The sequence below is a fragment of the Camelina sativa genome, chromosome 13, assembly GCF_000633955.1.
Source record: "Camelina sativa cultivar DH55 chromosome 13, Cs, whole genome shotgun sequence".
Classification (NCBI taxonomy): Eukaryota; Viridiplantae; Streptophyta; class Magnoliopsida; order Brassicales; family Brassicaceae; genus Camelina; species Camelina sativa.
The window spans coordinates 4,653,300-4,676,503 of record NC_025697.1 but is presented as its reverse complement, the minus strand read 5'-3'; the positions used below and the strand labels follow the sequence as shown (position 1 = coordinate 4,676,503).

Genomic DNA, 23,204 nt, shown 5'->3' with positions numbered 1-23,204 from the left:
TTTGGATAGTTTGAATGATATTGCAGATATTAAGGATTAATGTTTAGAGGTACTGATGATATATACAAGAATCATACAAAGTCTCAATACCTGTTTATGAAGTCGTTCTCGTTCAGCAGCTAGTTGCATGACCAGTTTTTTCATGATCTTGTTATGTAAAGCACTCAGATACCATAATCAACTTCTTTTCTGTATAGTCAACCCTGTTTTCAGCCTTCAAAACTTTGGATTTAAGATCATCAATCACATCCTCCATATCAGAAACAGTAGAGTATAACTTGTTCTGCTTTTCTTTACTTGCTTCAACAGCTGCAAGCCTGCAACTGCATGCTCTAGTTGAAGATCTGAGTCCCTCAAGTGTTTCTCAATTGATGCTTGAGACAATATTGGTGTCTTCGAGTTAAATTTTCCAAACACACACATAAACTTAAATGTGCACGAAATCTTGAAATAGGTTACAAGGTCATATATAAACCCAAACTTATACATAGACTTGATCAAGAAACAAATGTGATAAATCTAAACTTTATAAATGTTACCTCTTTAAGTATAAATACCAGGTGGAAACAGTGCATTCTCAACAGCTTTTTCATAATTATCAAAGTAATCACAAAGTTCTACACTTGGATTATCCAGACACTTCCGTTAATGCAATTGAAGATGTCTCTGCATGCTGATCAGCCATTGCCATTGTTTGAAGATGAAATCCCTGCAACAGTAATACTGTAGTTCAGTGGTTTATTTATAGAACAACAAAACAAAACTGGAGACTGTGAGATTTCTGAAAAGTAAGCCAACGTTAGGATCAAAAACATTGCAATAATTAAAATCTTCCTCTAAGTCTCATCAACTTAACAAAACTTACCAAACTGGACTTGACTCTCTCTTCTTTCTATAATCGAGTCTGAGAAAAATTTCCACAAACGTGGCTTATATGGATACAGACATACCCAACCGTGCCTTGTGTGCCACTTTCTTTGTTTGGCCTGAGTGAGTAATTGAAATTTTCAAAGAGTTGATTTCTGAGGCCAGTCTAAAACTTTTTTTCTTTGCTATAGCTTCTTTCATTAGTTTCAAACTCTTGTTAAAACCCTATGAGATCGAACTTGTGAATTCCATTCCAATTTTGAGAGCCAAAGAGAATAAGAGATTGAGAAACAACAAGCATTTGAAGCCTTTGATCGTCAACAATGGGAATCATTGTAACGCCTTTCAAACGACAACAACCTTCTTTTGCTTACCAGCCTCTCACCGTCCCTCTACTTTCAGGTACATGCAACTCTGTTTTTTAAATGCACTTTTACTATTATTTACATGTAATGTCTACAAAAAATACGTGGCTCAAATGTATGTATGTATATGGAAAAGTGGAGGCACAAAACGAGAATCTGAGAGTCTTCAGATTCACGGATTTGAAGAAAGCAACCAAGAATTTCAAAAAAGACAAGAGTAGTAGTATGTGAAGATTGCTCTGTTCGACAATTCTACAAGGGATACCTCGATGAAACCACATTTTCTCCATCAAGAACTGGAACAGGACTCGCTGTTTCTGTCATGGAATTGGAATGTGATAGGTCATCATGCTCTCTAGAGGACTGGATGGTAAGCAAAAGCCTGACTCTTTCATATTGTATGTCTTGTCCACTTATCTGATGGGCACAAAAACTATGAGTGGCAGGAAATAGTGAAGTCTCTAGAACACATTTCTCATCCTAATTTGGTCAAACTTTTGGGTTACTGTTGTGAAGATAACAAATCACTCTTCTTGGTTTTCGAATACTCGCACAGAGTACGCTTGGACAGTCGCATTTTCGGAAGTTAAGATCTCTTCCCAATTATAAAAAATCTGTATTATAGATTATTTTTGCATTACATATAGAGTTTCATGTTTCCCTCATCATCAGAAGATGAAGAAGAAGCATTGCCATGGGAAATACGGATTAAGATAGCCATTGGAACAGCTCAAGGTCTTGCTTTTTTCACTCGATCAACAAGTTCCCGATAAATCGAGAAATCAGAATGCATAACATTATGCTTGACGAGGTGGTAATGATTTTTATTTCTATTATTATTTCTTTGTTTGCTGTATGATCGAAATTAATATCTAAGTTTGGATGATCATCAGCAATACAATGTTAAATTGCTTTATCTTGATTCAAACAAACAACATCGTTTGGTAGATGAAGGTCGACATGCTGGAATATTCAAATGCCTACCTCCTGAATGTGAGTCAGGTATCACCTAAATCACATATATAACTAATTTGGTTTGTGATTAATCATTGTTCAAAATGTTAAAGACGACAACTGTGGAATGTATGTATATAGGTTGTTTCGGAATGGAGTCCGATGTTTACATATTTGGTGTGATCTTGCTTGAGCTTTTAACTGGTTCGAGATATGAAGGAACAATCAAGAACAGGCAAAGCTTAGATAATCATAAGATTGCGGAAATAATCGATCCTCGACTTGGAACCTTTATCCAGCGGATGCGGTGACACAGATGGGTAAACTCATCTACAGATGCACTGAGCATGACAAAAAGAAACGACCATTGATGCAACAAGTTTTGGATGTTCTGAATTATATTGCAGAGATTAAGGATTAATGTTTAGAGAGGTACTGATGTTTGACAACAATAAATACTTGTAATAAGTGGAAAAATCAGTATAGAGAAGTGCTGAGACTAAAACTGAAAGAGTCGGGGGTTAACAGTGAAGCATATATAATCAAGAAGCATATTTTAACTTTTAGAGCAGATTCTCTGTGATAGATAGCCAAAAAGAACTACAAAATAGTCTGTCATTGTAATGTTAAACTATGACAAAGAGTGTGAAAAAACAAAACTGGAGCCTATGAGACTCTGAAAAAGTGAAAGACTTTTAGATGTTTTGCTGAGATATAAAGTAAGCCATTGACGATAATAAGATCACAAGCATTGCAACGAGAATGTGCTTCAATCCAAGAGCTCCAACATCTAATCTCCTTACACTTCCAATATCTGATTTTAATTCTGTTTCTTCCTCCTACAAAAAAAAAATTAGTGACCAACATCACTTTTTTTATAAGGTCTTCAAAGAAGAAAGTCAATATTCAATTCTTCCATCTTAAAGCTGAATGGTAGACTTCACTTAAATGCCTGCAAAATCAGAATTCCAGTAAGGAGGAATTAATATACCTCTGGATTAACTACTGAAGTGACGGTGGCTTGAGGACTACTTTCTTGATGGCAAGAAGAAGCATTCTGGTCAGACTTTGCCGAAAGTTCATTTCCATTGCCACTCTCCATAATACCAGATTTTCCAATCTTTTTCAACTTCACCATCAACACACAATTCTCTCTTGACAAGCTAGTTATCTGCCAAAAAAGTATCAAAATCTAAGCATCCACTATGATGATGATGAAATAACACCCAAACTGGGTTTGTGAGCATATGTGTTAAAGTCTTAATACCTGTTTATGAAGTCGTTCTCGTTCAGCAGCTAGTTGCATGACCAGTTTTTTCATGATCTTGTTATGTAAAGCAATATCTTTAGCGGTCCGAATTTTTCTTTCTTCTGCTTGCTGTAAATATTTCTCCCCTTCTTTCAATCTACCTTTAAAGAATTTCAGTTCTTCGTTGAGCTCTGCATTAGACTCAGATACCATAATCAACTTCTCTTCTGTATAGTCAGCCCTGTTTTCAGCCTTCAAAACTTTGGATTTAAGATCATCAATCACATCCTCCATATCAGAAACAGTAGAGTATAACAAGTTCTGCTTTTCTTTACTTGCTTCAACAGCTGCAACTGCATGTTCTAGTTGAAGATCTGAGTCCCTCAAGTGTTTCTCAAGCGATGCTAACTTCTCCAGAGTGAAGCCCTTGTCTCTGAAAGTCCCCAACTCGTCTTGAAGCTCCTTTTGGCTTTCTTCTAGATTTTTGCACTTGGATTCTGCTTCTTCAGCCCTTGCTTCAGTTTTGGCTAATTTATCTTTCAGTTCCTCATTGATACGTTCAAGATCTTTTATAAGAGCACCAGAAGTAGCATCCGCATCTTCTGTTTGAAGCCCATATTCATTCAGTTGATCCTCAAGGGAGCTAACTTTTTCACTTAATGAGGAATTCTCAGTGTTCAACAGAATCATTTTTTCCTCAGCTTCTCTCAAACTCTCTTTTAAGCCTTCTGTTTGCGCCATAAGAAAGTCATGAAGTCTTGCATTGCTGCTATCAAGTTTGTGCAAGGCGCATTCCTTAGCTTCTAAACGTTCCTTTGAATTAACGAGCTCAGACTTCAAGTTATCTTCCCGCTTAAAAGAACCGCTGAGATTGAACTGAAGAACTTGGAGTTTCCCAGACATCTCCTTTGACGTTCCCTTAAAGACTTCAGCAGCATTATCTGACTCAAGCCACCTCGAGAAGGCATCTTCGGTAACTTCTTCCATGTAGACAACATCCTGCTCGGAAGAATATAGTTTCATCTCTAACTCACGTTCAGTATTTCTTGATTCGCTTAGTTTCTTCTCAAGTTCCATCTCCTTAGCCAAAGATTTCTCAAGCATCCTCAAAACATTTCTTTGCTGATCAGCAGTCTGCATTTTGATCTTAGCACTAAGATCACCAAACTCACCATCGTTTTGAGACACTGCAGTTTGTCCTCCAGACCCTGCCAAAACAAAGTTAACATAAGTTTAATCAAAGCCTGAGAAATTTTCTCCAGCTATAGCCATCATGACAAATGTTTAAAAGACACTTACAGCTTCCAAATTCATCCAAACCAGAAGATAACCTCTGAAAGTTAGAAGATTGCTTCTTCATTTCCACCACTTGGTCCATTAACTGAGCCAAAGACTGTTCAGCATCATGCAAATTGCCTTCCAAATCCAAGAAAGCTTCTCCATCATGTTGAAACGGAGAAATCATAACACGTGCACTTTGAATCTCGTCCTGGAGAAAACCAAGAAGCGATTCAAGTTCTTTCACCTCTGAATTGAGGATTGAAGACAAGAGATCAAACTCCAACGCCTTCTCAGCCGAATCATCATCATTACTCGAAGGCTCTTCTTCTTCTTCTTCTACTTTCTTAGAAACAAAAGACTCAAAATCATTTTCCCTGGTGCCGAGTTGCATAGTGAGAAGGCTTAGATTGACCAATTTCTCAGAGACAAAAGCAAAATCCAATTCAACTTTTGTCAAAACTTCGCCAGCACTTGAAAGTTGTGGATTCATAACTTGCCCTGTAAGCGAGAAATCTTCAAAAAAGCTTTCTTTTGTTGTTGAACTAGGCTCTGGTACGAGGCTATCGTTGTCATCGACAGAGACAGTTCTATGATGTTCCGTTTCTGTTTCCATCATTCAATTTTTTTATAACTGCAACAGAGAGAAAGCATCACTCTTTGTCAACAAACTGAATTAAGTGACCTGCAAATTAGGGTTTTTTTTTTTTTTTAACTAGATGCAACGATCAGAATGAATTTTTCGATTCCCGATAAAATCGAGGTAAAAGTTCCGATCTTTCCACTTAAATTCCGATCGACACAAAACGAATGACAAGGAGAAAACTTACATGAAGACACGAAACCACAGGATTCAGATAGAAGCGAAATGATCGAGAGCGAGCGAGAGAGAGAGAGACACAGATCGATAAGAAGAAGAAGAAGAAGAAGAAGAAGAAGGAATCGGGTATTGTAAAAAAAGAATATTGACAGTAACTCTTTACTAATTTTTAAAAGGAAAGCTTTTTTTAATTAATGTATGTGTATGACTCAAGAAGAAGTGTCGAAAAATACAAACGTCTCTGGAGTGTAATTTTGTTTGTTTCCAGATATGGGACATTGTATCCGCTTACACCAAATAGAGAAACTAGTAGGTGTATGTATATTAGAAGACTTGACAACAACAGCAACAAATTGAGAATATGAAAATTGGGAAAACCGTGTAAAAACTAAAAAGTAATTAGTAAATTTTCATACTCAATATTTACAATATACAAACGTAGCAGATTGCTCTTCCAAAATCAGGATATCATATTTCTTTAATTCTGAATATATATATATATTATCAACAAATTTTGTTTAAGAAACTTAATAATTACACTCATCATTCACTCTTCTTAATAAGTCATAAATGTGATGCCTTTTAAAGTCTCTGAGCTTCTTGTGAAGGTAAATCCCTCATGAGAAGGTTATGCTAGCTCATGAGGAGCAATGCTTCTCGAGTGCGACCCAAAAGACTCAGAGCGGTTGCTGCTATGTGATGTCCAGTTAGCCCAGCAAGTGCAAGCTGCTCGCTAGGAGAAGCTTCTTCGATGTAGCCATCTGGTAATACAATCGGTCTCCACTACCAATTTTTAAATCCCAACAAAAAAGGTAAATCAGAAACCAAAAAGATGAGAACTTTGAAAGAGATGATGGGGTTTTTGATTTTTATCTACCTTGATGTTTCCATCGAGCTGGCCATCGAGGGCTATGAACTGTGCCACATGAGAACCAAACCCTCCAACACAGCCTTCTTCGACAGTGATGAGGAATTTGTGGTTCTGACATAGATCACGCACAAGCTTGATGTCGAGGGGTTTGCAAAATCTTGCATCAGCTACAGTCACGTTCAAACCGAGTTTGGAGAGAAGCGAGTGAGCATGAAGACAATTTTGTACCATGGCTCCATACCCAAGCAAAGCCACATCTTGACCTTCTACAAGAACTCTTCCTCTTCCGATCTACTCTAATATGATAAAGCGATTCTTGTGTCAGCACAGTCTGCTTTTGCAACAAAAAGATTTGAAGATTAGATTGGAGCTTACTTCAATTGGTAATCCATTGGGGACGAGATAATTCCTGTCGACAACGGAGCCTCTAGGGAACCGGAAACAAACCGGACGGTCAGTGATGGAAGCTGCAGTTGCAACCATATTAACAAGCTCATCCTCGTCGGCAGGAGCCATCGCTATCATGTTTGGTAAGGATGACATATAAGCTATATCAAAAGCTCCACACTGCACTGGACCACCGGATCCAACAAGCCCTGCGCTTGTAATAACAAATCGCACCGCCTTTCTTTGCCTATCTACATCATGGACCACCTAACAAAACCATCAAAGACACTAAGGCCCTTTGCTTCTGATAAAACATTTTAGAACAACAGTCTTACTCTGTGCGAGTGAGATGGGGAAAAAGGTGAAACCTGGTCATAAGCTCTTTGTAGAAAAGCAGAGGGAATGATGCAAAAGGGCTTCAGACCTCCCGAAGAAAGACCAGCGGCGAATGTGACAGCGTGCTGTTCAGCCATTCCGACATTGAAAAACCTGTCTGGAAATCTCTCCTGAAATGTAAGAAGTGATGCATCAATCTCCATTCCTGCATGAACCACAACAATATCTCTATCCATTTCTGCCTCCATCACTAAAGCCTCCACAAAGCAATGACTGTAAGTGCGTCTGTCTGAGACACAAAAAATGAACTGTCAATGTCAAGATATGGATAGTGTTGAGAAAATTACATAAGCAGAGGAATATACCTTTGACCATGATCTTCTTTCCGAATTCTGCATCCCGGTTTTCCTCTGTGATCACGTGGACCAACACAGGACCCATTGAATCTAGAGAAGATACTTCTCGGAGAACACAAACTAGATCTTCAATGTTGTGTCCATCAACAGGACCAATGTAGTACAAACCAAGTTCTTCAAAGAGAGTTGATCCTGTTGGTCCAACCATTCCACGTGCATACTCATCGACTTTGGCTGCCCATTCATACATGCCTTTTCCAATTCTTTTCGTCATAGCCTGTCAAAATTCACAGCAAAATCAAATAACATCTACAATTGTTGAACATGAAATTTCCAGCCTCAAAATTGCAACCAACTAAGTTTAATAAAGAGAGTATGGGAATGCATACTTTGGCTAATTCTCTAAATTTCCGGAAAATTTTGCTAGATTGGATTTTGCTCATGATGCTAGATAGTGCGCTGATGGATGCCTTGGATCCCTGCTCCATATTTGGATGTAAAGAGTGACGGCTATCATTAAGTATAACAATCATATTAGAATCCAAATAACCAGCATTGCTCATTGCCTCATATGCTTGACCAGCAGTTATTGTCACATTGTCTATCACAGCCACAACCCGGTCTCTCTTTCCTTTTATATCTCGAGCAACCGCTAATCCTAAGAAAACAAAAACAAACGTTCAGCACACCAAACGTTCATTAGCTAAGTCTACTTCTTGTTTTAGGGAAAATAGGCAAAAGGATAAGGAAATAAACTAAAGCTATAGGCAACTGATTCCTTAACAAAGGGTGAGAAAAATTACCGAGCCCAGCAGAAATACTGTTGCAGCCATGCCCAGCCCCAAAAGAATCATATTCACTCTCCAATTGAGAAGTGACCCCAGAGATACCGTTCTTTTGTCTCGATGGAATTGCAGACCAACGTCTTGTCAAAACTTTATGTGCATATGTCTACAAAGGAACAAACCAAGCTATTAACACAGCAAGAAACACATCAAAACCTTCCAACAATAGGTCCAAAGCACAAGGAAATCAGATCATCAGTCCCCTGAATGTCAAAACATAAGCTTACTTTTTCCACATCATCCCACAATATATTGTCAACCGGGGCACGGAAAACATAATGCAGAGCAAGGGTAAGTTCTATTGCAGCCAAGCTAGGGTTCATAGACTTTTGGATCTTCTTCCATAATACAGAATGAAGCTCCGTACGTATTTCATCAGCTAATAACTTCAACTCCTACAAAAAGAAAAAACCAACTTCATCAACCCCAAGCCCTTTCAGTTTTTTTTTTTTTTTTCATTCAACTACATATGGCATAAGAACATCAACAAAAAGTTACCTGAACACTCAATATCTTCAACTGCAATGGAGTTTCAATGCTGTCTAGTATCGGCGTCTCAAATATCTCATCGCAGTAGTCATCAGTATTGGGCAAAGAACATACCCGAGCTCGATTTATACATTCCTGCATATCAAAAACGCCTACATTCGGAGAATCCACCAACTAAAAACGATCTAAATCCAAAGAAGCAAAACACGCAATTTGATAGAAATCTTGAGACCCAGATAAAAAGTTTGGAACTTTTTTTGTTATTGGCATAAACGAGACTGAGAGAAATAATCAAATACCTTGTGAGTGGAGGAGTTTGGAGCTGAGAATATGATCTTTCTGGAAACATCAGCTTTACATGGAAGCGAGGAAACAGTAACATCCGACCTCGAATTCAAATTCCCGTGGAATCGAGCTGAGATTCCGAATTGGTAACTAATCGAAGCCGAACCCATGAAGAGAGAGAGAGAGAGAGAACCAATTACTACGGACAACGAGGAAGAAATGAAAACATTACAAGGGAATCTTCATGCGAATTCGAAATAAATGCCGCGAAAAACGCCTGAGAATGTTGAGAAGATGAGAATATGGCGAAAGCTTTTAGCGATAATTAAAATTAATGTAATGGCGAGAAGTCACAGAATCAGAATCCCAGAGGAGTTGTTTGGTAGAGAGAGAGAGAGAGAAGAAGAAGAAGACGAAGAACATTTGTTGCATAACATTGGGGCCTGGAGATATAAATTAAAGCCCATAAGTATATGGGATTTTATAAACCCAATAATATTTTAGTTGGGCCTATTCCATAATTCTCAATAAATTATCCAATCATCCTTATTCCTTACAGTATAGAAAATTTAAATCTATAGACTATTTTGTTCAAATTATAAGAACCAACGAAGAAGATACATAAAGTACTGAAATACACGTTCAGTTCAGTTCAGGCTATTTCAGCTTTGAAAGAAGAAGAGAAGGAAAACAAAATTAACGCGTTTTTGGTTTTGTCCTTTTGTACATTACTCGATAGTAATTGTAAGTGTGTCCTCTACGTTTCAGAGTTACCATTTACAGCCTCTATTCGTAATCAATAGATCAACTAAAAGCAATAAAGCTAAAATTGACTCTTTAATACTATTTTCGAAATTGTTTACTTGAGTTAGAAAACTTTCTAATCAACAATAAAGCAATAAAAGTCAATAACTTATTAAAATTGACACAACACTTTTCTGAGATTCTTTACTTGAGTCTTCGAATTTTTTCCCCAACTTAGTAAACTAGTAGTGTACTGTCATGCATATAGGTATATGTAGTGGTTTCTTTCTTTCTTTTTTTTTTTTTTGTACAACTTGGAATAACTTTGTAACCTCTTTATAAAACCAGAAGTATCTTTGCAAAATTCCAAACTTGAGTTGAGTTACGTATTGAGAATTCAAGCCTTTCATCATCAACAATGGGAAACATTGTAAAGCCTTTCAAACAACAACAACCTCCTTCTTCATATGCTTACCAGCCTCTCACCGTCCCTCTAGTTTCAGGTACATGCATCTATGTTTTCAAAAGCACTTTACTATTGTTAATGTTTAAAAAGAAATTACGTAACTCAAGTTCTTATCTATGTATAATGGAAAAGTGGAGGCACAAAACGAGAATATGAGAGTCTTCAGCTTCTCAGAATGGATGAAAGCAATGAAGAAATTCAGACAAGACAGGGTCGAAATTTGCGAGAATCACTGTCTTCGAGCATTCTACAAGGGCTACATCGATGACACCACATTTGCACCCTCAAGAACTAAAACAGGTACCCCTGTTTCTGTCATCGAATGTCTTCATAGTAGTTCACAGGCTCTGCAAGAGTGGATGGTAAGCAAAGTCTGTTCTCTTTTCATTCAACTATTTTATTTTATTTTTAATTGTTTTATGTGTTGTGTACTAATTGATGGGCAAAAAAAAAACTACTACAGGAAGAAGTGAAGTCTCTAGAAAAATATCCTCATCCAAACTTGGTCAAAATTTTGGGTTACTGTTGTGAAGATAACAAAAAAAGTTCACTTTTGGTTTTAGAATACTTGCACAAAGGACGTTTAGATCATCACATTTTCGGAAGTTAAGATCGATCTCTCTTCTAATTAATGTGCCCCTTCTATAAATCGGTATAAGATAATTTTGCTTTACATTCAGTTGCAATGTTTCTCTCTCAACAGAAGAAGAGGCATTGCCATGGGAAATACGGGTTAAGATTGCCATTGGAACAGCTCAAGGTCTTGCTTTTCTCCACTCGATCAAGAACTGCATGCTACATCTAGAACTTAGACCGCATAATATTATGCTTGACGAGGTTACGACTTTATTTCCATCCTTGATCTTCTTCTGTTTGTTTGCGATCTTAGCAACTAATATCCCCAAGTTTGGATTTCATCAGCAATACAATGCAAAATTGTTTTATCTTGAATCAAACAATCAACGTTTGAAACATGAGAGATTTGTGGGTAGAACTGAATACATACCTTTTGAATGGTTCATGTCAGGTACACCAAATTCTTAAGTTTTGTTTTACAAATTCTGATTAATCTCTCATTGTTTAATGTTAAGACAACTGTGTAATATGTATGTAGGTTATGTGGGAATGGAGACTGATGTTTACATATTTGGCGTGATCTTGCTTGAGCTTTTAGGTGGTTCAGTAGACAGATTAACAAATTTGCGGAATCAAAGCGCAGGTGCTCGGACTGGATCTTTCTTGTCCGGAAATTACAAGATTGGCGAAATAATCGATCCCCGACTTGGAACCGATTATCCTATGAAAGCGGCAAAACTGATGGGCATACTCATCCAAAGTTGCACCGAGCGGGACAAGAATAAACGACCATTGATGCAACAAGTTTTGGATGTTCTGAATATTATTGCAGCGACTAAGTACTAATGTGTGATGTCCTTATATTGAACCCAAGGACATTGATAACGCTAGGTGCTCATCTGTAATAACTGAAAGAATCAGTCTAGACTAAAACTGAAAGAGTTGGGAGTAAACAGTGAAGGTATTTAAAATTAAGAAGAATGCATTAAACGGATAAACCTTTATTGTATTGCAGATTTTTCTGAAATTGAGAGTCGCCAAAAAAAAAAAACTCAAATATAACCTGTCACTGTAAACTACGATAAAGAGAAAAAACAAAACTGGAGCCTATGAGATTCTGTTAAAGTTTACTCTTAGATGTTTTGCTAGGATATTAAATAAGCTATTGACGACGTTAAGATCACCAACATTGCAACGAGGATGTGCTTGAACCCAAGAGCTCCAACACCTTATGTCCTTACACTTTCTTAGATTTCTAATGCAGTCACCCACCTGTTTATCATCAGCTTTTGGGCAGAGTTTTGCTGCTGCAAAAGGCCAACTCTGAAACCAGTGCAATGTGATCGCTTCCCCATTTCTGTAACAAAACCAGAAATACAATCATGAAAAAGATTTGTAATCAATTCAGTTAAAAAGCTAGGCTATACAAGAAACAATATCATGGGATTTTACTGGAGTCGGGAAGCCTGGTGTCCACTGCATTGCTTGTTTTGGTATTGGAGCAAGCACACGCACTGTTTGAAGACCTTCCGACCGCCTAACCCAAACAAGAAATCAAACATGAGAATATGTCAAAACGTGCATAATCCACAATAATGAAGTAATCTTTATCACAAATGGTTTTGCTTCTAATGCTAATACCATATGTAGTCAACTGTCCCCATGAAACATCTGTGATAACTGGTCACTACAGGTTCTCCGTTTTCATCCCTTGTGTTTGCTTGACCCTAACCACAAATTTCAACAGCTTCCTAATAATATAATTTCTCAAGAAACAGAAGGTAAAAGGACAAAACTGTAGGGAAATATATTACAATACCTCCACTTCTGAGTAAGTACTCTTAAGCTCCAGAGCATGTTCAACCGTCGTTTTCTCTGGGTCACCTGTTGCAGTTGCTATCTCCATTGGAGTCCAAGAGGATGGACTATAAGTAATTTTGTCACTATTAAGAGCTTCAAACCCCGATTTAAGTGGAAGTTCATTTACAAGTTCCCCTTTTTGACTCAAGTCTTCATTATTATCATGTAGCTTAGCCAAAAAGGTTTCCCCATCTTCACCTAAACTTTCTTCATCTTGCGCGAATACTACTGGTTCGTCCAATGTTAAGCCATCTAGTTTCACCTCAGCCAAATTAGTGTCAACCTTGGTGGAGAAACTAGATGAAATATCTTGATCACTAGAACATATTTCCTCAGGAGAATGCTCTGTTTCTGATAAAACGGAACTTACAGAATGATCTGTATTCAAATCTTCTCTAGCACTGGAAGCATGTTGAGGTTCTGTATCTGATATGGTTACTGAAGAAAGATCTTCAGATATCGAGAGATTCCCGGAGACATCAGGTTTTCTGTTTTCTATTCCAAAATTACAATCTGCGGCCATACTCTCGCCTGGTAATACTTGGTCTGAGCTGGAGGTGGCTTTGTGACCAGCAAGAATTGTATCACCACATGGAAGGTCAGATGTCTTTTCGGAGGGGGCATCTATGTTGGAGTTATTCTCTATATGAGCATTAGTGATCGAATCTGGTGGTTGAACTTGACTTTGTGGAGATTTATTGGTGGACTGAAACCTGGAAAATTGAGGAGGTCTATCAACCATGCTGATAATTTCAAAAGCAGAGTAGAACCCAAAGATTCTAGGGTAAACATGGAGATATTAAGTTGAAAAACCAAATACATAATGATGGCGATGAACTTGGTGAGTTCTTGCTCTACCTCGTCGTATAATTTTCTGGCCTTGGTGGACGAAACTCACCAGAACCTTGCCCCGAAACTTTGTCTCTGGCCAAACCAGACAAATCCAACTGCAGAGAGCAGCACAAGATACAATGTGAACCATATATATAATGTTACTAATAGATGAAGGACTTGCCTAACAATGAAGCTTTACCTTCCGGTCTGAAATAAAGTTGTACAAATGACTCTGCAATCAGGTGGAAGAATGTTAAGACCATGTCACAAAACAAGTTATTTTGGGTATACCAACTGGTTAAGGTAAGAGTGTCCTACCTTTGGTGTACAATTGAAATCCCCACAAAGAACAACAGGCGCATCATCCCAGAGTTTTGAAACAGTATGAGCTTTGTCTAAGAGTGTCCTGACCTACGTAACAGAGATAAATACATAGATGATAAATGGAAACAGTTAAACAAACCAAGTTAAGCAAAGGGCGAAGTGTTTTGCTTCAAAAGTTTTATCTAAGACAACTAACACTTTTACATGTTCATACGTATAAATAGAGTTAAATCAGAGAGTAAAACTGCCGTTTGGAAAGAGATTTCTACAAACTAGAATACGGCAATAAAGGAAAGTACCTGACCAAGTTTAAAGTCTCCTCTTTTAGGATTAAAAAGTACGTGAATGTTACAAATGACAACTCGGTGGGAACCAGCAGAGCTGCAAAAGAAAATGGCAATTCACTTCAACCCACCCACAAAGTATAGCCCATAAAGAAAACCACTGAAATCTGAACGAAGTCAGCCACTTCCTGGTGAATGGCAATTATCCATCCATAAAATAATATGATAGTAACATTTATATATACTGTTAACGGTTAAGTTACCTTTCAGGTGGAAAGGTCTCATTTTCTTTTGTACGTGAAGTCAACAATGTCTACACAGAACCAAATTTAATTTAGGGTAAAGTGGCAAACGTATGTAAGTCACTACCCCCATAAGGTTTTTTATATTACCTCAAGAACACAAATTTGGGCAACATTATCCCGAAGACCAAGTTGATTGAACTGGATGCTTTCCTCATGAACCAACTTGAATCTAATATGATAAAAATGAGATTCCGCACAAGATTCCAGACTGAACGACACAAGGAAGAGCAAGGGAATCAAACCTATTTGATCGCCAAAATATTGCACAGCCGTCAACAGCATTACCAGTCCGCATCTACATTTTTATACGAAAGAGTTAGCCACACATTTGAAGCCTAGTTCTTAGAAGCTTTTACATACCATATACAGTAATCTTTTACTCCAAGAGAGTCAGTGGAAAATACAAACTCAAAATCACCCATCTTTAAACAACACTACGCAATGCAGGTGACACTGACTCGTAAGAAAGATAGATAAATCCTAATTGTTTTTTTCAACAAATTTAGAACATATATACGTACCTTCCAAATGCCACTATATCCCCGGGGCTTCATCTCCTCCTCTAAGTCCTGAAATTTATCAACTTCCTGACATATGCAACAGAGCTTTGTCTTCTTAGTCCTCTTCATACAAATAATTACAAGAAGATATGGCAGAAACAATAACCTGAAGGCACATTATATCTGCAGACCAAAGGCCAAGCTCGAACACTAATTTGCTCTTTCTGCTTCCCCAACTCAACATATTCCTCGGTATGTGAAAGTAAAGACTTCTCCAGTGATCATTTGCAAGGTAATCCGCCAAGATATTATACGATAGAACAACAAACTTTTCTGCACACAGAAAAAAAAAAGTTAATCAATCAAATTGCGAAAAAATTAGAAAGTGGCGTGAAGTTGAATGAGAAGATCAAACTTTTAGCAAAACGTACCGGAGCCAGGAGGCAGTGGCGTTTTAGCATGTTCCCATTCACGGTAATCTGAAGGTTTTGACCGTGGCCGTTGACGGAAGCTCCGTTGCCGAGGCGGTCGAGACATCTGGTTTTGATAGAACGGCGGGGGAGGGCAAGCCGTATAGCTTTGATTGGATGGCGGATGATTAGGTTGACGGAACTGTTGCCACTGACCTTGAGACGGCGGCGGAGGTCGAAATCCGTAATTCTGATTAAACGGTGGTTGCTGCCGCTGACCAAACGGAGGCTGATGTTGTCGGTAAGGTTCACCATGTCGGAATCGGAGATTGGCGTCATGAACTGACTGAAAATGCGAGTCTTCAGTAACGAACTGATCTCTTCTTCCTGCGTCGTTGTTGTACGGACGATCGGAGAAACTTCTCCCGCCTCGGCCACCTCTGTACTGCTCCGTAAGAAACAAAATTAGTCTTCCATTAACCGAAGCAACGCAGCGAGAGTGATACGAAAAGAACATGGCTGAGGAAATTTACCGGAGTACGAGTAGACATGGTGGTGAAGATTGGAGCAGAGATAGTGGAGGCGTCAGCGAAGGCAACGTCGGAGAAAACTTGGGAAACAAAACGAGAACGCCGCATTGGTCAATCGGATCGAGTGAGAGTAAGAGAGCGACCTCGAAGCTCGAGGAAGCGGTCCTTTAATTGCAGAGGCGGAGTCAATCCGACGAACGGAGATTCTTAGACAATCGTGCCGTTTTTGGGATCTATGAGTACACAGCTCTCTGTCTTCACTGTGAATTAATGGCACGCAAGCCAAAGTAATTTCTTCTACAGTTCTTTATATTTTCTTCAATATTCAACACTCATAATAAGAATCTTGTATCTCTTTACTCAAATTGATAGAACAACATTTCAGATATGGAACCTCAATTTCGAACCCCTGGAGTGGCAAGTACTGAGTATAAAGCTTTGAATCGCAAAGTTAAAACTTTCCCAAACAAAAAAGGTCCAAAACCAGCAAGTATATAACCATGAATCTATAAAATTTAGAATCAATAAGAAACTTTAAGGTCAACAAGACAAGCAAAACTCGGAAACCAACGGTTCATCATAACATTAATAGATCTTGAATTGAAGAAACAAAGAAACTGGGGGAGGAATGGCTTCCCCGAGTTGGCTATTTTTCATCATTTGTTGGCTTCAGATTGAGCAAAGGACTTGCTGACAACGTAGCAATCGCTTGGTTCAATGTTGATGTAATAGTTTTGTATGGTATCTGTGATATTAAACCCGAACTTCTTGTAGAACTTGATCGCGTCTTCGTTGTTTGTCTGAACGTGCAAGTATATCTCACACATGTTTTGCTTGGAGCACATGTCAAGAACATGATTCAATAGCTTTGAACCTGCAAAAGACAAAACGAAACAAGATACAAAAGTTATAGACATGAGTTTTGCTTCTTTTGAAACAGGGGAATACAATCTTAGATCTTGATATACGAGGAAGTCACTGCATAAAACCCTCAGGACTATTTCTTGGTGGTTCGAATCTCTAAATAGAGAACTACAGAATTAACCATACGACAGCTAGCCTAATGTGTTAAAACGTAAGGAACAACAGAGTTACGCAACAGTTTTCTATATAATTCTTGTTTTGTCAGTATCAAGATTCAAGTTTGGGATAGCAGATTTATGACTTACCAATGCCAATCCCACGGTATGGTGCAAGAACACCAAGCGTCATTATATAAATTCGCATGCCCCCACCTTCTTTCTTCTCCAGCCGACAGGCGATAGCTCCAACACATATGTCACTGTAATATGCTGAGAGAGAGAGAGAGAGAGAGTAAATCCGTTATTAGAGCATGAAGAAATTTCCTTGTCTCACAAATTGGAGAAAGTAACCGTCACACCAAGAACATAACTATCCAGGCAACAACAATGAAATAGTTACTGCCAAAGTTAAGGTGTTGTCTACAGTCTTTAAACTTTCATTATCGCATCTTATTGTGCATATTAAAAACTGGTTGGCGCAAAAAGATGTTCCAACCAAGCATTTCACACAAAGGAACACGAAACAAATTCAGTGAATAAGTCTATCAGCAGTAATGGATTACTTTACTAGGTACAACAAATGCTTTGCGCTTGGTTTAAACAAGATAATGCAGTATTCAAACAAAGCTCAAACATGAATCAGTATTTACGAAGCAACAGACAATAGAAAGCAACTAAACTCATCGATTCAAGGATTAGAAAGAAACAATATTACAAACAAAATCATCTTCTTTCTGATATCAGACACTAGTTCTGAACCTAAATAAAACACGGCTCAGTCAAGAAATTTCACGAAACCGAACAAACAAGAAGACAAACCACATATTCAAACCTTAAAAAAATGACAAGTGACAAGACAACCAAAGCAAAGCACGATTGCAAAAGATACTTCCTTTATAGAGTCTACCAAGCCTAATCACAAAACAGTTCATCATAAACCCCCCCAAAAGCAACTAACTTTCAGGTACATTNCCCCCCCCCTCCCAAAAAAAAAGCAACTAACTCTCAGGTACATTCGATGAATCATAACACAATCAGATAAAGAATTAGGGTCCTGATTGAAAGGCACATTCCAATGAAAATTGTAATAGAAAAAAAGGAAGACGAACCAAGCTTGGTGAATTCGCCGGAAGCGATTGCATCGGCGTAGTACTTGTCGCTGTAGCGAACAGGGAAGAGAACCGTGTTGAGTTTCTTGAGCTGCATCAAGTTTTTGTCTCTGACTCCATCTAGCGATACGCTGACTTCTCTCCCAGCTCCCATCGCCGTCGAACAATCTAGAATTCGACGTCGTTCGTTCGGACAGACGAAGGAAAAGCTCGCGATTTATTTTTTTAGGGGAAAATAAAATAAACTATATATAAACAAAATAATGATGATGATAAATTAGGCGAGAACAAATTATTGGGCCTAAAATCATTATGGGCCTGGAACAAATTATTGGTTTTTCATGTTATAACGTATTTGTTGTATTTGGCTCATGATTGGTTCCTCCTCTACTTCGTAGGCCACCACCTGTTATTGTTTACTTTTGTTAAAAAAGTTTTATTTTCCTGGGAAAAAAAAAATGTTGGACTTTCATATTTGAGGCCCATTGGGTATATATCATCACCCAGTTATCATAAATTGTTATTCCAAAACAAAAAGAAAAAGATTCGTTGGGTTTATATATATAACGGTTTTAGAAATCGGTTATATATAGCCGGGAAAAAAGAAAGAAAAAGCAGAGGAATCGCCATGAAGAGGGTTAAGAAGGAAAACGATCCACAGATACGAGACGACATCACATCCATGGTTGATCTTCCTCGAGATCTGATCGAAAAGATTCTTTTGAAGTTGCCAGCTAAATCCGTACCAAAGCTCATCGTCGTCTCGAAGCTCTGGTCTTCTATCATCCGCAGCAAAAGTTTCATCGATCTCTACCTGAAACGATCGCTAACTCGTCCGTGTTTTCTCATCACATTCAACCGTGATGACATCCGGTTCTTCCACTCAATCTATCAGCAGTCTCTGGAGGCAGCGTCACCGTCTTCTTCTTACACTAGTACGATATCAAGTTTTCCTCTGAGTCTTGATAGAAAGCGGCTCTTTTCACAAAGTTACAACGTTTCTCCACCGGTACGCGGCTTGATCTGCTTTCAAGATTTGGATAAGGTGGTGGTTTCGAATCTTAGCACGGGCCAGTTCTTGGTTTTACCAAAAGTCAGAAAACTAGGGATATCATGGTTTTTGGGATACGATCCGGTTGGAGATGAATACAAAGTATTGTGCACGACGGTAGTATTTCAAGTTTCTGGAGCAGTTGTGAGCGAAGAGCATCAAGTTTTCACATTAAAAGGAGGATCTCAGAAGAAGGAGAAAGAAGAAGCTACATGGAGGATGATCGAATGTAAGTTTCCGCATTGTCCTGCAACCAAAGGGATATGTATGACGACGACGACGACTGGTGTTGTTTACTACGGAGCTTTGTCAACCCGTGACAGAGATACACGAGAATCCCTAATTGTGTCCTTTGATGTGAGATCGGAAGGTTTTACTCTTGTTAAATTACCCAACGGTGTCGAAATTGATGGTGGTGAATCAGCTGAATTGGTCAACTACCAGGGGAAGATAGCTTTATTGAATCACTTACATTTTGGTAAATGTAATATGTGGGTTTTGGAAGATATTGGCGTCAAACCAGAATGGTCAAAGATCTCTATCGTGGTTCCTTCTTGGGCTGATTTAGCTAGAAGAAGATTATTAGATTGCAGAGGTGCCATTCTTAGTTCCGGCAAATTCATATTCTCACCAGTCTCTTCGGATAGCCCCTTCTGTATTGTCACTTACGATCGCGAGAAAGATATTGGCAGAAGAGTTGAGATTGAAGGACTTGGAGATAACTTGCGTTCTGTGAGCCTCTTCTTGGATCATGTGGAGTGTCCTATATTTCTCTGAAGCAAAGTCTATTTGTTTGATGACTTTGCTGGCTTTTGTTCAGATCTCGGATGGTATCTAGTTCGATGGTTCAAGTTTTTAGTTTTTTTGTTTGTTTCTTTCTTTTTTGTCTAGAACTAAAAGTGTTTCTTATTTGGTTATCTTTGGAGAGATGATTACTCCAAAGAAGGGTTTCTATTTGTGTACAAGATTCTCTTTGCTTATACTACAGATATAAACAGTTATTTGTTGCAAGCAAAAACTTTTGGGGTTTATATGAAAATTACGAATGAATCAAAGAAGGGTTTATTTACTTAATTGCTTGATGAAAGCATAAAACATCAGGGTTCATATGCAAATGACCATACAACTGTTGATTATTAGTATTTTTTTTTTTTTTTTTGGTGAAAAACCATACAACTTTTAATTGGTGTCGAAATATGTAACTCTCCAAAATCTAAGAAAGGAAGAAACTTTTTGATTTGCCAATCATTTCTCATGGAAGAACATTGTAAAATTCAATGTGAGAAATAATAGTAAATGTTTAATGTCTCTTTAAACAAAAAAAAAAAAGTGTAGATATATAGTTCTGCCATGAAATAAGTCAAGTTTTTGTAGGCGTTATATTCAACCAACAATATGCATTGGTTCAAATATACTATTAATCTTTTCCTTTTTTATGTGCCGCTCCGAGCCAACGACGCAGTTTTTAGCAAATCAGATGTGTCTAAACATATACAGAGACAAAGGCTAACGACGTAGTTCTGACTCACAACAGCCACTTGCCAATTTGATTTGAACCAATTGTTGAATATAAAAAGATGATGATAGTTACGAATAATGATGAAGATAAATCCGTAGGCGAGAGACAAATTATTGGGCCTAAAATTCATTATGGGCCCGGATCAAGCGCATCCACCGCCACCGGAGCTCGTTTGACGCAAAGTACCGTTATATAACGACGTAGTTCTGACTCACAACAGCCAATTTTTTTCCTTTTTTGTCAAACTGCCAGCTGTCTTTCCAACCGTTGTAATTCTATGAAAACGACGCAGTTTTGACGCACACACTCCTAAATTGCCATCACAGCTGTCATCTCAATATTTCCTTTTTTTTATGTGCCGCTACGACGCAGTTTTTAGCAATCAGATGTGTCTATATATACAGAGACAAATGCACAGCTTAAACACTTTTCTCAACGATTACCAAATTAGGGTTTCTGGCGATGGTCACAGGTTTGAATTTTTTCTCAATCTTCGATTCTGCCGTTTTATTTCTCTGATTAGGGTTTCATAATCATCCTCCTTCTACTTTTACTGCCGCACCAATGCTTTTATTCTTCACGACTTTTGTTAATCTGAGGTTTCGGAAATCTCAGGTAAAGATTGTTCCTTTTTCATGTAATATTGTTCTTTCTTTTATATTTGGTTTCTGAATTTAAGAAAAATCGGGTTTTATTTGTCTCTTTTGTGATTAGGGTTTCATCCACAAGATCATCATTCAAGTCTTCCGCTTGGGAAAGTTCTTCGCAGAAGTACTTATGATTCTCTCCAAAGCTTGTCTTTTTTTTCGCATATCTACTAGTAATATTGTTTTACTGTTTAGTCCTTCAAAAATTTTCTTTTGTTTTCTAAGTTTTCTGGTTCTGTTTTTGATTTTTTTTCTCAAATTCTAAATTATGTCTTGGATTTAAATAAATTGAATCATACAGGTTTGTGTTTTTCTTGAGTTTTGCAGAATTGTTTCTTGTTTTTTCATCTGGTTTCATTAGGGATTTGTTTGTTTTGTCTGTCTTTTCGTTTCATCTGGTCTAGTTTGTGGTTAATTATGTTAACGGCTTCGATTTTTCTTTTGTTTTCCAAGTTTTCCCGGTTCAGTGTATTGTTTTTTTTTTATTCTCAGAATCTAGATTATGTCTTGGAGTTGAATAAGTTGAATCATACGAGTTTGTTTTTTCTTGAGTTTTACATTCTTGTTTTCTCTCGTTGTGTTTGTTTCTTTTCATGTGGTTGTTTTTGTATTTTTTTTGTATGTGTTTTCGTTTTATGATCACAACGAGTGTTCACCAACACATTAGAGAGGTAATTAAATTACCTCTCTAACTGTCCCGTGTTGCCTATACAACAAATGCTTCGGCTCAGTCTTATACTAATTATAAGATGAGTTACACTCGTAAATGGTGTTGCTTAAACGATTTGTCCCTTGTTGCCTATTCAAATGCCTCGGCTCAGTCTTATGTTAATCATAGGATGAGTTTATAAATCAGAGACTGATTGATGGTGTTGCCTAAACGATTTGTCCCTTGTTGCCTATTCAAATGCCTCGGCTCAGTCTTATGTTAATCATACGATGAGTTTATAAATCAGAGACTGATTGATGGTGTTGCCTAAACGATTTGTCCCTTGTTGCCTATTCAAATGCCTCGGCTCAGTTTTATGTTAATCATAAGATGAGTTTATAAATCAGAGACTGATTGATGGTGTTGCCTATACAAATGCCTCGCTCACTCTTATGTTAATCATAAGATGAGTTTACAAATGAGAAACGGATTGATGGTGTGGTTCATGAATGAATGAGGTAATTTAAATTACCTCTCTAACTGTCCCTTGTTGCCTATTCAAATGCCTCGGCTCAGTCTTGTGTTAATCACAAGATGAGTTTGTAAATGAGAAATGGATTGATGGTGTTCATATAGAGTTTGTAAATGAGAAACTCTCCCATATATAGAGTTTGTAAATGAGTTTGTAAATGAGAAATGGATTTGTTAAAGGGAAGACATTGGTCATGTAGTTGATGATGTGATCAAAGTTGTTACTGTTGCGGTATGTTTCCATCCAAGTCTATTAGGTATCTGGCAGTTTAAATCCTCTATAGAAATGCTAATACTCGGCTATTACTGCAGGTTGCAATTTTCGTAGACTCATAGTAGCAGTGCCCGAGGGTCTTCCATTGGCTATCACTTTAACGTATGTATTTCCTATCTTGGCTATATCAGACCCTTCCACTACTTTCTTGTGGTAGTTTCATAGTAGAAAGCTTACTTCTCTTTGCTGATTATATTTGCTTGTCTTCTTTTTTGTTTTGTTTCAGCCTTGCCTTTGCCTATTCAATGAGGAAAATGATGGCAGATAAGGCTTTGGTATGCTTATTTTACCTTCTCACTATGTTACTTGTGTGATGGGAGGGAACAATATATTATTCTTTTAGCAGTTCTTTTATACAGGTGCGGAGGCTATCTGCTTGTGAGACAATGGGCCCTGCCACCAGTATTTGCGAAGATAAAACTGGACGACTAGCTTTGAATCAGGTTGTTTTGTGTTTACGAACATGG

The 23,204-nt window shown here is 37.9% G+C and overlaps 6 protein-coding genes and 1 pseudogene across 8 annotated transcripts; 3 read left to right on the top strand and 4 right to left on the bottom strand.

Annotated features, from left to right (window-relative positions):
• Nucleotides 1,191–2,607, top strand: LOC104735154 (annotated as a pseudogene).
• LOC104735155 (WPP domain-interacting tail-anchored protein 1) lies at nt 2,726–5,664 on the bottom strand. Its single transcript, XM_010454882.2, has 5 exons — nt 5,544–5,664; nt 4,735–5,347; nt 3,454–4,643; nt 3,178–3,357; nt 2,726–3,025 (listed from the first exon to the last, which is right to left on the bottom strand). The coding sequence occupies exons 2-5, from the start codon at nt 5,330–5,332 to the stop codon at nt 2,882–2,884; spliced, it is 2,112 nt and encodes a 703-aa protein (XP_010453184.1). The 5' UTR covers nt 5,333–5,347; nt 5,544–5,664; the 3' UTR covers nt 2,726–2,881.
• Nucleotides 5,914–9,503, bottom strand: LOC104735152 (1-deoxy-D-xylulose-5-phosphate synthase, chloroplastic-like). Of its 3 annotated transcripts, none has more exons than XM_010454879.1 (10): nt 9,117–9,503; nt 8,827–8,952; nt 8,556–8,723; nt 8,287–8,434; nt 7,873–8,141; nt 7,493–7,760; nt 7,160–7,416; nt 6,780–7,058; nt 6,411–6,695; nt 5,914–6,316 (listed from the first exon to the last, which is right to left on the bottom strand). In XM_010454879.1, the coding sequence occupies exons 1-10, from the start codon at nt 9,270–9,272 to the stop codon at nt 6,167–6,169; spliced, it is 2,106 nt and encodes a 701-aa protein (XP_010453181.1). In that variant the 5' UTR covers nt 9,273–9,503; the 3' UTR covers nt 5,914–6,166. The 3 variants fall into 3 exon arrangements, with proteins under 3 accessions (XP_010453181.1, XP_010453182.1, XP_010453183.1); XM_010454880.1 differs by having other exon boundaries at nt 8,827–9,002; nt 9,117–9,206; XM_010454881.1 differs by lacking the exon at nt 5,914–6,316 and having other exon boundaries at nt 6,417–6,700.
• LOC104735150 (putative inactive serine/threonine-protein kinase At5g11400) lies at nt 10,159–11,774 on the top strand. The gene is made up of 6 exons (XM_019235101.1): nt 10,159–10,349; nt 10,445–10,674; nt 10,776–10,917; nt 11,016–11,149; nt 11,234–11,339; nt 11,427–11,774. Exons 1-6 carry the CDS (start codon nt 10,265–10,267, stop codon nt 11,732–11,734), a joined length of 1,005 nt encoding a protein of 334 aa, XP_019090646.1. The 5' UTR covers nt 10,159–10,264; the 3' UTR covers nt 11,735–11,774.
• Nucleotides 11,874–16,141, bottom strand: LOC104735151 (carbon catabolite repressor protein 4 homolog 6-like). The gene is made up of 15 exons (XM_010454878.2): nt 15,939–16,141; nt 15,427–15,850; nt 15,162–15,328; nt 15,017–15,082; nt 14,738–14,790; nt 14,583–14,664; nt 14,454–14,503; nt 14,206–14,287; nt 13,901–13,993; nt 13,782–13,814; nt 13,607–13,695; nt 12,708–13,461; nt 12,530–12,615; nt 12,341–12,425; nt 11,874–12,245 (listed from the first exon to the last, which is right to left on the bottom strand). Exons 1-15 carry the CDS (start codon nt 16,041–16,043, stop codon nt 12,171–12,173), a joined length of 2,244 nt encoding a protein of 747 aa, XP_010453180.1. The 5' UTR covers nt 16,044–16,141; the 3' UTR covers nt 11,874–12,170.
• On the bottom strand, nt 16,401–18,287 carry LOC104735149 (N-alpha-acetyltransferase 50-like). The gene is made up of 3 exons (XM_010454876.2): nt 18,067–18,287; nt 17,105–17,227; nt 16,401–16,809 (listed from the first exon to the last, which is right to left on the bottom strand). The coding sequence occupies exons 1-3, from the start codon at nt 18,218–18,220 to the stop codon at nt 16,592–16,594; spliced, it is 495 nt and encodes a 164-aa protein (XP_010453178.1). The 5' UTR covers nt 18,221–18,287; the 3' UTR covers nt 16,401–16,591.
• LOC104737942 (F-box/kelch-repeat protein At3g04660-like) lies at nt 18,695–19,894 on the top strand. Its single transcript, XM_010458187.1, has one exon. It carries the CDS (start codon nt 18,695–18,697, stop codon nt 19,892–19,894), a length of 1,200 nt encoding a protein of 399 aa, XP_010456489.1.